This window comes from Lissotriton helveticus, chromosome 9 (genome assembly GCF_964261635.1).
Source record: "Lissotriton helveticus chromosome 9, aLisHel1.1, whole genome shotgun sequence".
NCBI classification, from domain to species: Eukaryota; Metazoa; Chordata; class Amphibia; order Caudata; family Salamandridae; genus Lissotriton; species Lissotriton helveticus.
Window position 1 is genome coordinate 1,279,393,831 of NC_136070.1, and position 13,370 is coordinate 1,279,407,200.

Genomic DNA, 13,370 nt, shown 5'->3' on the forward strand with positions numbered 1-13,370 from the left:
TTCTATCCATGTTGCAGGAAGTGAGTGTCAGTCTTTCCACCCCCAGAGCCCTGCCCTGCTGCAGCCACATCATGGAAAGAGTGTGGTACTCACAGAGTGGATGAGTGGTGCTGGGCAAGTGTCTTCAACCTCTTCGCTGCAGGATTCAACAAAGACGCAGCTGGGCTGCTCGCCGCCACACCACACGCAGCGGTACTGGGAGTCGGCGGTCTGGCAACGGCTGCAGTCCGGGTGCCCCACCGAGCAGTTGTAGAGAGTGACTGCAAGAGAGGGTTTGAGTAATTATCACAAAAGAAGACAACACAGACGCAGAGATGGGGGTGTACGAGAAGGAGGTGGAAGTGGGTACAACACACATGCACTGTTTCCTGGTCCCTTCTAAGACCCTGAGGACAAAGGTGGCCCACTTCAAAATCACCAACTCAGCACATATATCATTCATTAGGACACCCTTCATAGCTGCAATGTATGCTTCCCTTTGACAATGGGTTACGCTGAAGTTACTCAGACCTCTGTTGTTTTTTTTTTTTATCCCCCTATTATGCAGGTCATTGTCCAGGCCTTGATCTTCTCAAGACTGGACTATGCCATTCTCTTTATCGGGGGGTTAATCAGTCTGAGATTGTCAGACTACAAAGGGTTCAGAATGTAGTGGCTCGAGGTCTCCTTGGCCTGCCGAGGAGGTGTTCTACTTCTAATGCCATCCGCTGCCTCCATTGGCTGCCCGTGGTCAAGCGTTTAGAGTTCAAGACCCTCTGCATTACTTTTAAAATTCTTAATGTTTCATCTCCATGCATCCTGACCAATCTTCATACCTTCTATACTCCCTCCCGACAACTTTGGTCCATGGGCTGTCCCCCAGGGTGAGGAGGGCCCGTGCTGGAGGGCGTTCCTTCTGTGTGTTGGCATCGAAACTCTGGAGTGTGCTTCCCTTTTCTATTCGCAGTATAAAATCCTACCTGCCTTTCCAAAAAAGCCGTGAAAACATTTCTCTTCCCTCTGTTATAAGCTGTTTTGCTCTGCTACCAGCTTTGTAGTTTTCGGTTTTCAGCGCCGGGACACCCCTTTGCTGGGGCAGCCATGCGCTCTACAAGTCACCATAACATAACATAACATAACATAACAAATGCAGCAATGAGGCACAAGGGGTGGACATACACCACCCTACGTACACACGGTCAAAACCTGTGAAAATATATTAGCATTTGGGTATTCAGACTATTTCTCAATAACTAAAGTCAGCCAAGAAACACTGATGGTGACAACACTTGATTTTCCAATGGTCTGCCTCATACCTACATCCACCCGCCACCACAGTGAACACACCAGCCCTCCCCCATTGCCCAAAGCACCTTCACATCTCACCTCTGGGGGGCGGGGGGGTCATATCTCCACCGCCCTGCATGGGTCCTACTCCCATGCCTCTGACATGGGTCAGCATCTCCCCCCCGCCCAAGCACAGCATCCACCGCTCTATCCAAGCCCTGCCCCAACACTTTGTTCATGCCCAGCTGCACACTGATCTAAAATCATCCAAACTTTTTCATCACAGGCCCGGCCACCACAACTCTCTAAGCAGCCACTGTCCTGAGGGCAGGTTACATACCATGTAGATCCTCTGTGCTGTCCACTCTGAGCTCCTGCTGCCGCTGAACATACACCACAGCATTAAACTCTGGTTGGGGCGCCGAGTAGCTGTACTGCAACAAGAACGTAACGTTAGGGGGTGATGGGGGAAGAAGCAACGAGAATAGGGCATCAGTAGGGAGGCGACGAGACAAGAAGCACCTATAACAACTTGAACAATCGGCAGGAGGGGGTCGGCAAAGATGTGTCTACTAGAACAAGACAGGAGAGTAGGAGGTGATGGAAAGAGACGTATCTGCGGTAACAAGAACATGACATTAGAAGGGAGATCATGGGAAAAGAACAATCAACTACAGCAACAACAAACATTAGTAAAGAGAAGCATCTAAAGAAAGAACAGGACATTAGTAGGTGACCAGAAGAGATAGATCTGCTACAACAAGAACCCAATGCAAGGAGATGATGGGAAAAGAGAATCTACCACAAGAACTGACGACTGGGAGGTGATGGGAAATGGTGAGTCTACTGCAATACAACCGTAATGTTATAGGTGAAGGAGAAAGAGGCATCTAAATCATGAACAGAAGGTGCAGAGATGGTGGGAAAAGAGGTATTTTCTGGAAAAGGATGTTTGGCATATAAAAGGGAGAGCATAAAGGAAGAAAAATGAGTGCTTGGAGATAGCAAGGCGTAATGAGGCATTTAGTGCACATATGAAGAGACATTAAGAGGAGTTGGCAAGAAATGCATCGACTATAGGAAACAACACAATTGGAGATGGTGAGGAAATGAGGCAATACTACAGCAACAGAGAGACGTTCACGTGTTGGAAAAAAGGTGCATCTAATGCAACAAGTACAAGAGAAGAGGAGGCAAAGGATGGGAAAGGGGCATCGACTAAACCTGAACAAGATGTTAGGGGGGAGTTTCTCCTGCAACAAGGAGGCAACATTAGAATGGCACAGGGAGATTTAGAGACATCCATTGTCTGGCTGATGCTGACATATGGAGGACTCCCTCCCAGCCCTCCAAGGACTGAGGCCCTTCTGGAGAATTTCAATATTTAGTAAAGCGCTTCGACCCCTTCTGATGAATGAAGATTCACTGTAGAAAACACAGGAGCTGAGCATTGCCCACTGCTCATGAAAGATCTCATTTAAGAAGGGACGCTAGTGACTGAATGAACAATCTCACCCATGAAACATGCCCCAGTCAGTATGAAAGAGATCAGCACATGCCCTGAGCTGTTGTTACCTGGTGCAGCTGGCAGGTGATGTAATATCTGGAGCGGTCGTTCATGTCCACATCTACGAAGGCATCCATGACAACGGTCCGGCCCTCCAAGATCAGCACGCACTCGTAGTCCCACTGCTCATCCTGAAGAGAAGAACATGAGAACCACAAGCATCAGCAACAGCCAACGAGCTACCAACCAATCGAAAGCAGCTGCATCAGTCCCCAGGCTCCGCCCACTATAAACGCTTCCCCTTGAAACACTAATCTCTGAAAAAAGGTAATTAGTAAAGAGAGAGACGCCTTAGGGGATGTGGAAATCACCACCATCACTTCACAGAGACATGGGTTCAAGTTCTTTTGATTTTAAAAGCTGGGGAGATTCTCACAGATTGAAAGGAAGAACATGCCAAATCTTGTGACCTAGGTAGGCACAGTGTCTGCCTCCTCTACAGGAGAGATATGCCCTCGGGCCTGGAGAGAAATAAAAATATTTTCACAGGTGAGGGTGGAGCTGCACAACATGTGAAAGTGCTTAGAATGATGACTTTATGCACCACTTTAGAAGTTGCATATCACACATGGTACCTCACTGCTCAATCTGACATCATCTCAAGTGGCTTCTGTCTTTCCTACATAGGTTCACTCATTGAGTCAGACTGAGATGCACTCTACGAAAATTCAGCATCATCTGTGGACTCCTGCACAAGTCACACCTCTCACCAAAAATCAGCATTGCTCCTCTGTGAAGAATTATGTGGTCACGAAACACCTTTGTGCACATAGGTGACACTCTGAGCTGTCACAAATGAGAGACGACATTGAGGGAACATCATTAGGTAGCCAAAAGAACGAGTTGTTACTCCTCAGTGATAAAGGTCCCTCACCTCTTCAGGGTCGTGTGAGAGTCACGCATGATACTAGAACAGAAACACGTGTTCTTTGACAACAAACTCTCCTACAAGTGAAAACAAAGACCCCTGTGTCTCCTGTGCTTGTAACCCTTCTTCTGCTCTTCTCACTTTTGTGTGTCTGCTTCTGAGAATTTCAATGGGTTTTACCTGCGAATACCAAAAAGGTATTACTTCAAACGCCCCCGACTCATAGCAAAGGACTAGATTAGTCTTGATGTGCAGGGACCGCACACTCCCAATACTGATCACATAAAGCCACCATCCAAGACTTTACGAAATCCACAAGACTCTACATGGTTGGTCGCTGGGTTACTCAATCAAGTTAGTCAAGTTATTAGCATGCTAATACTCCGACAACTTGAACCGACTGCCCACTTGACTATCCAGGCTTCAAAGAGTTGACAGCAAAATTCTTCAAGCACAGGAATGCCCCCTAAAAGCCTCTTATACAACCTCCGGAGAGCCTTCTTAAGGACAGGAGCGTCCTAAAAGCACCTTGTTTCTGCTCGGCCAACCGTGAACTAATATTCACCTAAGTGCAGAATCTCTCGACTAATACCCACTAAATGCTATCACCCTTCACCCAGTCAGATCCTAGTGACCATCCATCTTTGCTTGGTAACTAGCTGCACAGGTGGCCAAAAGTACCAAGGGCTTAGATTAACTACTGAAAACTACTCCAGTTACTCATAAATGTAAGGAAACAGCTACATCAAAAGGATTCACAACATACACTCTACTTCTGACTGACCCAATCGAACTACTCAAAGGCTTCATGACCAAGCTTTGTGGCTAAAACCGCTACATGTGGCCTAGTAACCCCCCAAAGCACTCAGAGAATGGAGAAAAGAGGGCGACATCACTTTGAACCCCCCTCAATAAAAAGAAACAAGGGGCGAAATACCAGACGAATACCTGGAAGAGATGGAAGTTTTTCCCCACCAGAGTGATCTTCCGCTCGACATTGACGGGCAGCAGAGAGGAGCCCTGGATGCTTTGCACACAAGGACAGGCACTGGGCCCCCACACAAACTCTTCTTCATTCTGCAAAAGAAGAAAACAAAAAAGAACATGGCATCATTGCTGTCAAGAAGACAAAACTTACACGTATATTTACCATTGATAAACTGCACCTAACACGAGCGCAGCACCAGGGCGGGAACCCATCATCTACAGGATGCACTTAGCTCTTTGCTTCGGGCACATTAACCCACTGGGCAATCTTACCTTGTGAGCCTTTTAGTAACAGCAAAGTTTTCTGTATCTCGGACTGGTGCACAATTAAAATTTCTAAAGACTTATCCTAAACACAACCTCTCCTGACAGCTTTGTTCACAGGAACCGATAAGCTCTTCGCTTATTCTCACAAAGTGGAACTTTATATTTATTTCCAACTGGAACTTTAAAACATCTGTAATGAAAACAATTCACCAGATGGACCTCAATCTGTGTGAGTATCCGGCCTCCGGGACAAGGTACAAGGTGGATTCCAGGATGTGATATTCAGCATAGTGTTGGCCTGCTTGAAACAACCACGGTTCAAGCACTACAAGCGTATCCCTAGATGCTTCTACCTTCTCCTTGGTGCAGCGAGACCATTAGGCTCTCAGAGCACCCACAGAATGAACACACCGCCATCTTCCAGGACTCTGGCTGTCTTATACTTCACTTACAACTCCTTGTTTTACTACAGGTGCTGCACCCTGAGAAGGCCTTGAAAACGTCACTTGACACTTAGACAAGCAACTGCTGCCAACTTACCAGCTCAATGAAACCGGCAGAATCATCCTGATAATCATATATAGAAGACAGGATTCTGGGAAAAGTAGACGAAACTCCATCTAGTTCGCCATCGCCCGAGAGGATTGTTGAAGTCGAGAAGGGAAACGTGTCGTTCTCGATTGACAGCGAGTCAGTCCAGTCCTCCTTTGTGTCGGGGTCTCCCTGGACCACCCAGTCGATAATGGTTGGGGGCACCTCTGTAGCAGTCAGTTGAACATCAAGGTCTTCTGGAAGTTCAGATACGGAAGGAGCGCCGGGTGTCTGATTCGTGGATGGAAGTGTTGGCACAGCAGACGTGGTTTCCTCTAGGTCTGGTAGAAACGTGACGGAAAGCCCACTGTCACCGTCCTCGTCTGTGGGAGTGGTAAAGGCAGGAACAAGTGGCTGTACAGTGCTCGGAACAGGTGTGGTGGGTGGTACGGTGGATACGAACACGTCCAAAGTTGTTGGCTCTGCTGTGAGGGGCGTCACCTCATCTGTGGTTATAGAATCATTTGTTACAATCATCACAACCTGTGTTGTAGGCTCTTCATCAGGTGTTGTGGGTCCTTCTGTAGGAGGAAGTGTGGTCACCTGTGGAGTTACACTAGGGGAGGTTTGAAGAGGTTGAATTGTCGTGGTCATCGGTGCCTGGCTTGGTGTTTCCAACGGAGGCTCTGTTGTCACAACAGTGATCCTGGGAGCCGTGGTTGGAGTAGGCAGAGTAGTGCTGGGTGTGGTTGCAACTGTAGTAGCATCGGTGACAGAAGTTGTGCTTGGAGATGTAGTAGGCACAACCACTGGGACGGTAGAAGAGCCGGGGGTCGCAGGAGGTTCAGTGGTGGAGAGCACTGTGGTAGGGAGCGTGCCAGAAGAGACCACCGGAGGAAGAGAGGTGCTTGAGACTGGCACCTGCACCTAGAAGGAGAAGGACAGAAGGCATTAATGTGGCCCGTGGTGGACTTTAAGGAGAAGACAGGGTGGGGTAACAGGAGAAGAACCTTGCTTACAGCAACAGGTAGAAGCTACAAGGGAGAATGCAATAGTGAAGGGGAGAAGAATGTGTGAGCATGAAGGGAAGAGTAAAAGAGAAACAAAAGCGAGATAAAAGGAACAAAGAGAGGGAGTGAGGCAACATGGAATGGAATAGGAAGTAGTGTCTGCTTACAACCAGGAGAGGTTAGTTAATGGTAATAGGAGTACTCCCAGTTCACTCCATACTTCACTATCACTTATCTGTGGCAACATCATTCATGACCTGGAAATGTGGGTTATGAAGAGAACTATTTGTTAAGTAGCTAAGAACGTAAACACATACTTTGTAAAGCTTGGTAAAGATGGGTGCTAGTGAAGTGGTTACGGTTGCGTAAGGAGATGTCCTAGTGTTAGGTGCTGTGAAAATACCCCATAGCAGCTCTGTTTCGATGTGTGTTTTAGAGTGGAAAGTTATATACCGCTCTTGAATAGCTCGACTGGTATCCTGACACTGGACGGCAAGTCTGCATCTTCGACTGATCAAAACTTTCCAAATAACTACATGTATGGGGCATTATCAGAGTAAAGATGGCATGAATAGGAGCAGAGGCGGGTTTTGCCCTTCATGGAGAAGTGAGAGGTATGTGGTTGATAACCTGTCCTAATCAATGGAGAGACATGTCAATAATTGATAAGGTGCCCACTGTTTGATGAAAGAGTGATGAAAGGAAGGAGTGTGCACTCAGTGCAACTTATGAAGCTTGTGGCAGTGGTATGGTCACAGGTTTTTCCTCATGATAAACCAAGCAGTAGTGTCCTGGGATAATTGGAGATAGTGGGTGAATAGATAAACTGACCCCCCAAATAATGGGTTTACCATGACCTAAGCATGAGGAAAGTGTAGCAGTGATGACGTAGGTATGCAACACCGAAGGACTTATAGGCAGGTCATTTAATTGGTAAAACAACAGTAGTTTGTCACTCTATTGATCGGCAGAACCTTCAATAGTATTTCACAGATTTTAACATCAGGCAGTTACTGTGGGAGTTTTGTCAGGCATGGACCTATGGTCACTTCAGATCACTGGCCGCAGGAGGGGTCCATCTCCATGGTATTAATACATTACAGAGACTCAAATTTGCTAAAGAGAAATGGCTGAAGATATAATTGTGTCCATCGCTTATCACAATTTTGTTGGTGTTAAACTTGACCCAATCAGCAATATTCCGGCCTCCGATGCCAATAATGGACCACCAACAGTGGCCAGTTGTAAAATCGTTATTCTGACCTCATAACTCAAAAATTCAATTTGTTCTAAAGAACCTTTCCTCCACACAAGAACAGGATCTCCTGCATTTTGACAGAAGAACTGAAGATAAAATCTCCTCCCACCCCATAAAATGAAACCTAGATAGTAGCCGCAAAGCTCAGGCGTAGCCAGACCTAGTAGGGCGATCCCAGTCCTGTAGGGCGTCCATGCTTGCGCAAAGGGGTGACTGCCCTCAAGCTCGCCACCCGAAAACACCACCAACTGATCCACACCACCAAGAAAACTGCATTCAAGGAACGACTGGACAACAACGCACACAACAGCAAGGAACTCTTCAACATTGTTAAAGAGCTCTCCAACCCCAACGCCGGATACAACGACATCACCCCTTCGCAAGACCTCTGCAACTCCCTCGCCTCCTACTTCCACAACAAGATCGCGGACATACACAACAGCTTCAGCACTCAACCGACACACGTCAAGACCGAACCACCGCCCCCCACCACCACCCTCCGCGCCTGGACCCCGACCAGCACCGAAGACACCGTCCGCACGATGAACTCCATCCACTCCGGATCTCCGACCGACCCCTGCCCTCACCACGTCTTCAACAAGGCCGACGCTGTCCTCGCACCCCACCTGCGGGACATCATCAACACCTCCTTCAACACCGCTACCTTCCCGGAGAACTGGAAGCACGCCAAACTCAGCGCCCTACTAAAGAAGCCATCAGACGACCCCACCGACCTCAAGAACTACCGACCCATCTCTCTGCTCCCGTTCCCCGCTAAAGTCATCGAGAAGACCGTCAACAAGCAGCTAGCCGCCTTCCTCGAGACGAACGGATCCCTCGACCTCTCGCAGTCTGGCTTCCGGGCCAACCACAGCACCGAGACCGCCCTGATCGCAGCCACCGATGACATCCGAGCTCTGCTCGACAACGGAGAAACAGCGGCCCTCATCCTCCTAGACGTCTCCGCGGCCTTCGACACTGTCTGCCACCGTACCCTAGTACAGCGCCTCAGCAACGTCGGAATCCAGGAGAAGGCACTGGAGTGGACCATCTACTTCCTCTCCGGAAGGACACAGAGTCCGCCTCCCCCCGTTCAGATCAGAAGCCACCGAAGTCATCTGCGGCGTTCCTCAAGGCTCCTCACTCAGCCCAACCCTCTTCAACGTCTATATGAGTCCCCTCGCAGCCATCGCACGCCAGCACACACCCAGCTGATCCTCTCCCTCACCAACGACCCCGCCACCGCCAGAGCCAACCTACACGAAGGGATGAAAGAAGTAGCCGAATGGATGAAGGACAGCCGCCTGAAACCGAACTCAGACAAGACGGAAGTCCTCATCCTGGGATCCTCACCCTCCGCCTGGGACGACTCCAGGTGGCCCCCTGCACTAGGCAGCGCACCCAATCCAACAGACCACGCACGCAACCTGGGCTTCATCCTGGACTCCTCCCTATCCATGACCAGACAAGTCAATGCCATCTCCTCGTCGTGCTTCAACATCCTACGCATGCTACGCAAGATCTTCCGATGGATCCCCGCCGAGACCAGGAAGACGGTCCCCAGGCCCTCGTCACCAGCCGTCTGGACTACGGCAACTCCCTCTACGCCGGAACCACCGCCAAACTCCAGAAGAGACTCCAGCAGATCCAGAACGCCTCAGCACGACTCATCCTGGACATCCCCCGTCGCAACCACATCTCCAGACATCTGAGAGACCTGCACTGGCTCCCAGTCAACAAGAGAATCACCTTCCGTCTCCTCACCCACGCACACAAAGCCCTGCACAACCAAGGCCCAGGATACCTCAACAGCCGCCTCAACTTCTACGCTCCCAAACGCCAGCTTCGATCGACCGGCCACACCCTCGCCGCCGTCCCCCGCATCCGAAGAGCCACCACAGGGGGAAGGTCCTTCTCCTACCTCGCCGCCAAGACCTGGAACTCCCTCCTGACCCACCTCCGCCTGACCCAGGACCACCTCGCCTTCAGGAAGCAGCTCAAGACCTGGCTGTTCGAGCAGTAGCGGACCCCCCCTCCCTAAGCGCCTTGAGACCCTCCGGGTGAGTAGCGCGCTATACAAATGCTTAGATAGATAGATAGATAGTAGGATCTACCCCTTTGCCTCTTCCCTTGCCATTGCCCCCATACCCTGCCCTGAATTAACCCCATGAAGGGGTCTGCTGCTGTTGGCTGGTGTAGGTGGTGGAAGTCTTGTGTGTAGCAACTGTCTTGGCTGCGCCGTGGTACTGCAGGTGGCGTAAGAAACCAAGGGCCGTGGGACCCTGTGGGATACCCGTGGCTTTAGCTGTATCGGTGTCCCTCCTAATCTTTTCGAGCATCTTGTCGACTGAAAGCATGCTTACCATTAAAGGGCACATTAAGAAGGTGTTGCTATACCTCCCGTTTAAAACCGTAGACACGTAGCCATGCATTGCGGCAGGGAAAAAGACTAGAATTAATGCCGCAAGTAGCTGTGTCCAGGGCATCCAGAGCCACTGGATGTTGGTATTGGAGATAATCTCCTCTGTTACCAACTCATGCCCCATTTGTGGTATTGCCCTGGGAGGTGTTGGTTAAGATCTGTGGCATGATCAAACCGGGTTGAGCAAGCCTACGGAGTTAGCGATGATGAGGCACCAATGTTGAGGGGAAGACATCCGCAGGGCAGAAGGTAAGATACCAATGTCAAGGTAAATAGGTCTGTGGAAGAGGTGTTGAGGCACCGCAGCCCTGGAAGATGAATTCTGGAGAAGTGATGGGAGATACTAAGGTCCTGGGGAATGAAGTTTGGAGGAGTGGTGGTCCTGGAAGATGAAATCTGGGGGAACATTGTCAAGGCACCAATGTCCGGCGGGATAAAGTCTAGCGAGCTGGTGGTGAGACACCAAGGCCATTGGGATGCAGTCTGGAGGAGTAGCGGCGAATATTCTCAGGGATAAAACTTGGAGGGCTGGTGATAAGGGATCAGTTTTCTGGGGATGAAGTCTGAATGCTTGTGATGAGGCAGGGTTTGACCAGGGTCATGGTCTAGCCTTTACAATTACAACTGCACTAGCCGTGCCGGTTTAGCAGCAAGTAAAAAATTAGTAGTACTGGGTAGAAACGATAATTATCAGAGCTGTAATGAATAGGGAGTCGTTCATGTAAATTGTGGCAAACACAGCAATCGGGGGGGACAAGTATCGTGCTGCGGTGCAAACCTACCATTCTGTTGTAGATCACGGTTCCTTCCTCACAGGTGGGCTTGTGCGTGCAGATATGTTGTTGAACACACCAGTTACACCCCCAGTCACTGCTCACACAGCCCTGGCACCTAAGGAAGGCAGAACAAGGGAATGACAATGATTCTCAGACATGGGATTATGAGCAAAGATTAAACAATGGAGTCCCCTTGTAAACTCACGGGGCCGTCTTGCAGAGCACAGCAACGGCGGTACAGTCGTAGAAGGTAAACTCCACCGCAGAGATAACAACGTCACCAAACTGCAGAAGCAGGGGCACCTTCACGTGATCTGAAGACAACAAAGTAACAAAATGTTAAGAGGGGAAGGCAGAACCATGCCCCTTAAAGGCTGGTTGAGTTGTGATACAACTCTGCACATCAAGCATTTACAACACGTAACGAAAACATTATCTGCCGGAGCACAGAATTGTCCTGTCGGGAAGACTCCAAGCTTGACAATAGGATCTCCACTCACAGAAGCGAATCATCTTACAGCGCAGAACATGTTGTACCATCTTTAGAGGACACCTAAACAATAAAGAGGGTATAAAACCGTCAATTTTATTTCTTCTTTCAGTATGAACTGATCATGGAGGGTGAAACTTCCTTGTGCCTTTCATGGTGTGTTGGCTTGCGGCCCAATTGTTGTGTGAGGCAACGACTGTGGGAACATAGCTCATTTGTGGCACATTATTCAAGCACCACTGATCAAAAGACGATCGGCTTTCCAGACTCTATTAGAGTGAGGCGTTGGCATAAGATGGTTTATGATAGAGATTTTCATGCTATTGAACATTATCATTGATTTAAAAGGACCAATCAGTGCAGAGAGAACAGGCAAATCCCTTGGCCTAGTTCTAAGTTTTGAACAATCACCAACAATAGGAATTCTAGAATGTTTGTTTGAGGTGTGCGTTCAGATTTGAGATGTATTGCGACACATTCGCTGGATCGTCGAGCTGTAACAATATCAACTACAGAATATTCACTATCGCTACGTCAAGAAGGTAAGAATCTATAGTAAGCATAGATCTGCTGTCCTTAACTTACACATCTGCTTACCTTGGTGATGTTGGAGCTAAGAATTGTAAAATACAGATATCTACACATACTTTCCTTGACCATTTAGTGGAGTCTACACTCTTGTTGCAAGATATTCTGAAGCTTAACATTATGACACACGACTATTTTGCACACCCTGCAGAAACAAGCCACCTGCCCCCTGGTTTACATACAGTCTAAGGAATGAGAAGAAACACTAACATTTTAGAGACAATGGCGGAAAAACTATAATTCAATGACAGAGTAATTTATAAGGCAGCTATAAAAAAAATATTACGCAGAAGTAAGAACAGCCAAGAAAATACACTTTCAGGACAGGAGAGAGGATGCAGGTAATAAATAAAGAGAAATTTGCAGAGCTGTAAATAACGTTATGTCCCTGGAGGCCTGCGCCAGAGTACATCAGCCTACAGTGGAATGGTGTGACCAGCTGGCTTCGTATTTCCAAAAAAGGATTACAGCCGTCCAAGCTAGCCTTTCATTGGACGCTCAGTTGGAGGCGAGTCTGATGGATATAGTTCACTTCCGCATGGTTACTACCACTATGGACACACTTTCAAACTTCCAGCCTATCCCCTTCGAGGGATCACTGGTACCTAGATGAGGCCTCAAATCAGGATCTCCATCGCATCCTTGTCCTCCGAACCTGCTAGCACTGGGGGCGACCACCATTAGCCCAATGATAAACAGGGTGCCTAATGCTTCGCTGTCTACGGCAATGGTGCCGGGCTCATGGAAGCAGGCTACAATTCTGCCCAGGTTAAAAAACACCTTGGCGGACCCTCATGAACAATCAAAGTAGCCAATATCCTTACTGCTGGCCCGGTCCAAGGTACTGGAACATTTGTGACTCAGCCGCTCTCTCAGTATCTTCAAATTAAGGAGCTGCTCCATCCCAGCCAGTCGGGGGTCAAACTAAACCTCAGGACGGCGACAGCACTGATGGAAGTCGCCGACAGATCAGAGGCACCTTGGGCGAAGGCCGTTATGATTATGTTAGACCTGTCAGTGGCCTTCGATACGGTCCCTCACACCAGGCTTTTAGCATGCATCCGATCTATTGGGGTAGGACTGGCTGGTCTCCTGTCCGGAGGAGAGAGGACAGGAAGTACGGGTCCCTCCTTTTTCCTCATAAGCATGTGAGCGGACGGCGAGAGTGCCGCAGGGCTCTGCCGCGAGCCACACATTATATAATATGTACCTCACTCCTTCGTCCCAGCTAGCAGAGGCCTTAGGGGTAAAGGTGATTACATACGCCGATGACACTCAGCTGCTGTTCACCTGTAGGAGAGAAGAGGAGACTGCGGGGGAGTGCATTAAAATGTGTCTTA

The 13,370-nt window shown here is 48.9% G+C and overlaps 1 protein-coding gene across 1 annotated transcript in view; it reads right to left on the reverse strand.

Annotated features, from left to right (window-relative positions):
* Positions 1-13,370, reverse strand: part of PLXNB1 (plexin B1) — a 416,790-nt gene that overhangs the window by 140,280 nt on the left and 263,140 nt on the right. The window contains exons 9-15 of the mRNA XM_078661870.1: positions 11,158-11,266; positions 10,959-11,067; positions 5,496-6,413; positions 4,650-4,778; positions 2,842-2,964; positions 1,607-1,700; positions 94-260 (exon numbers count right to left, since the gene is read on the reverse strand). Coding sequence (XP_078517996.1) covers positions 94-260; positions 1,607-1,700; positions 2,842-2,964; positions 4,650-4,778; positions 5,496-6,413; positions 10,959-11,067; positions 11,158-11,266 — 1,649 coding nt within the window. The remainder of the gene's footprint in view (positions 1-93; positions 261-1,606; positions 1,701-2,841; positions 2,965-4,649; positions 4,779-5,495; positions 6,414-10,958; positions 11,068-11,157; positions 11,267-13,370) is intronic.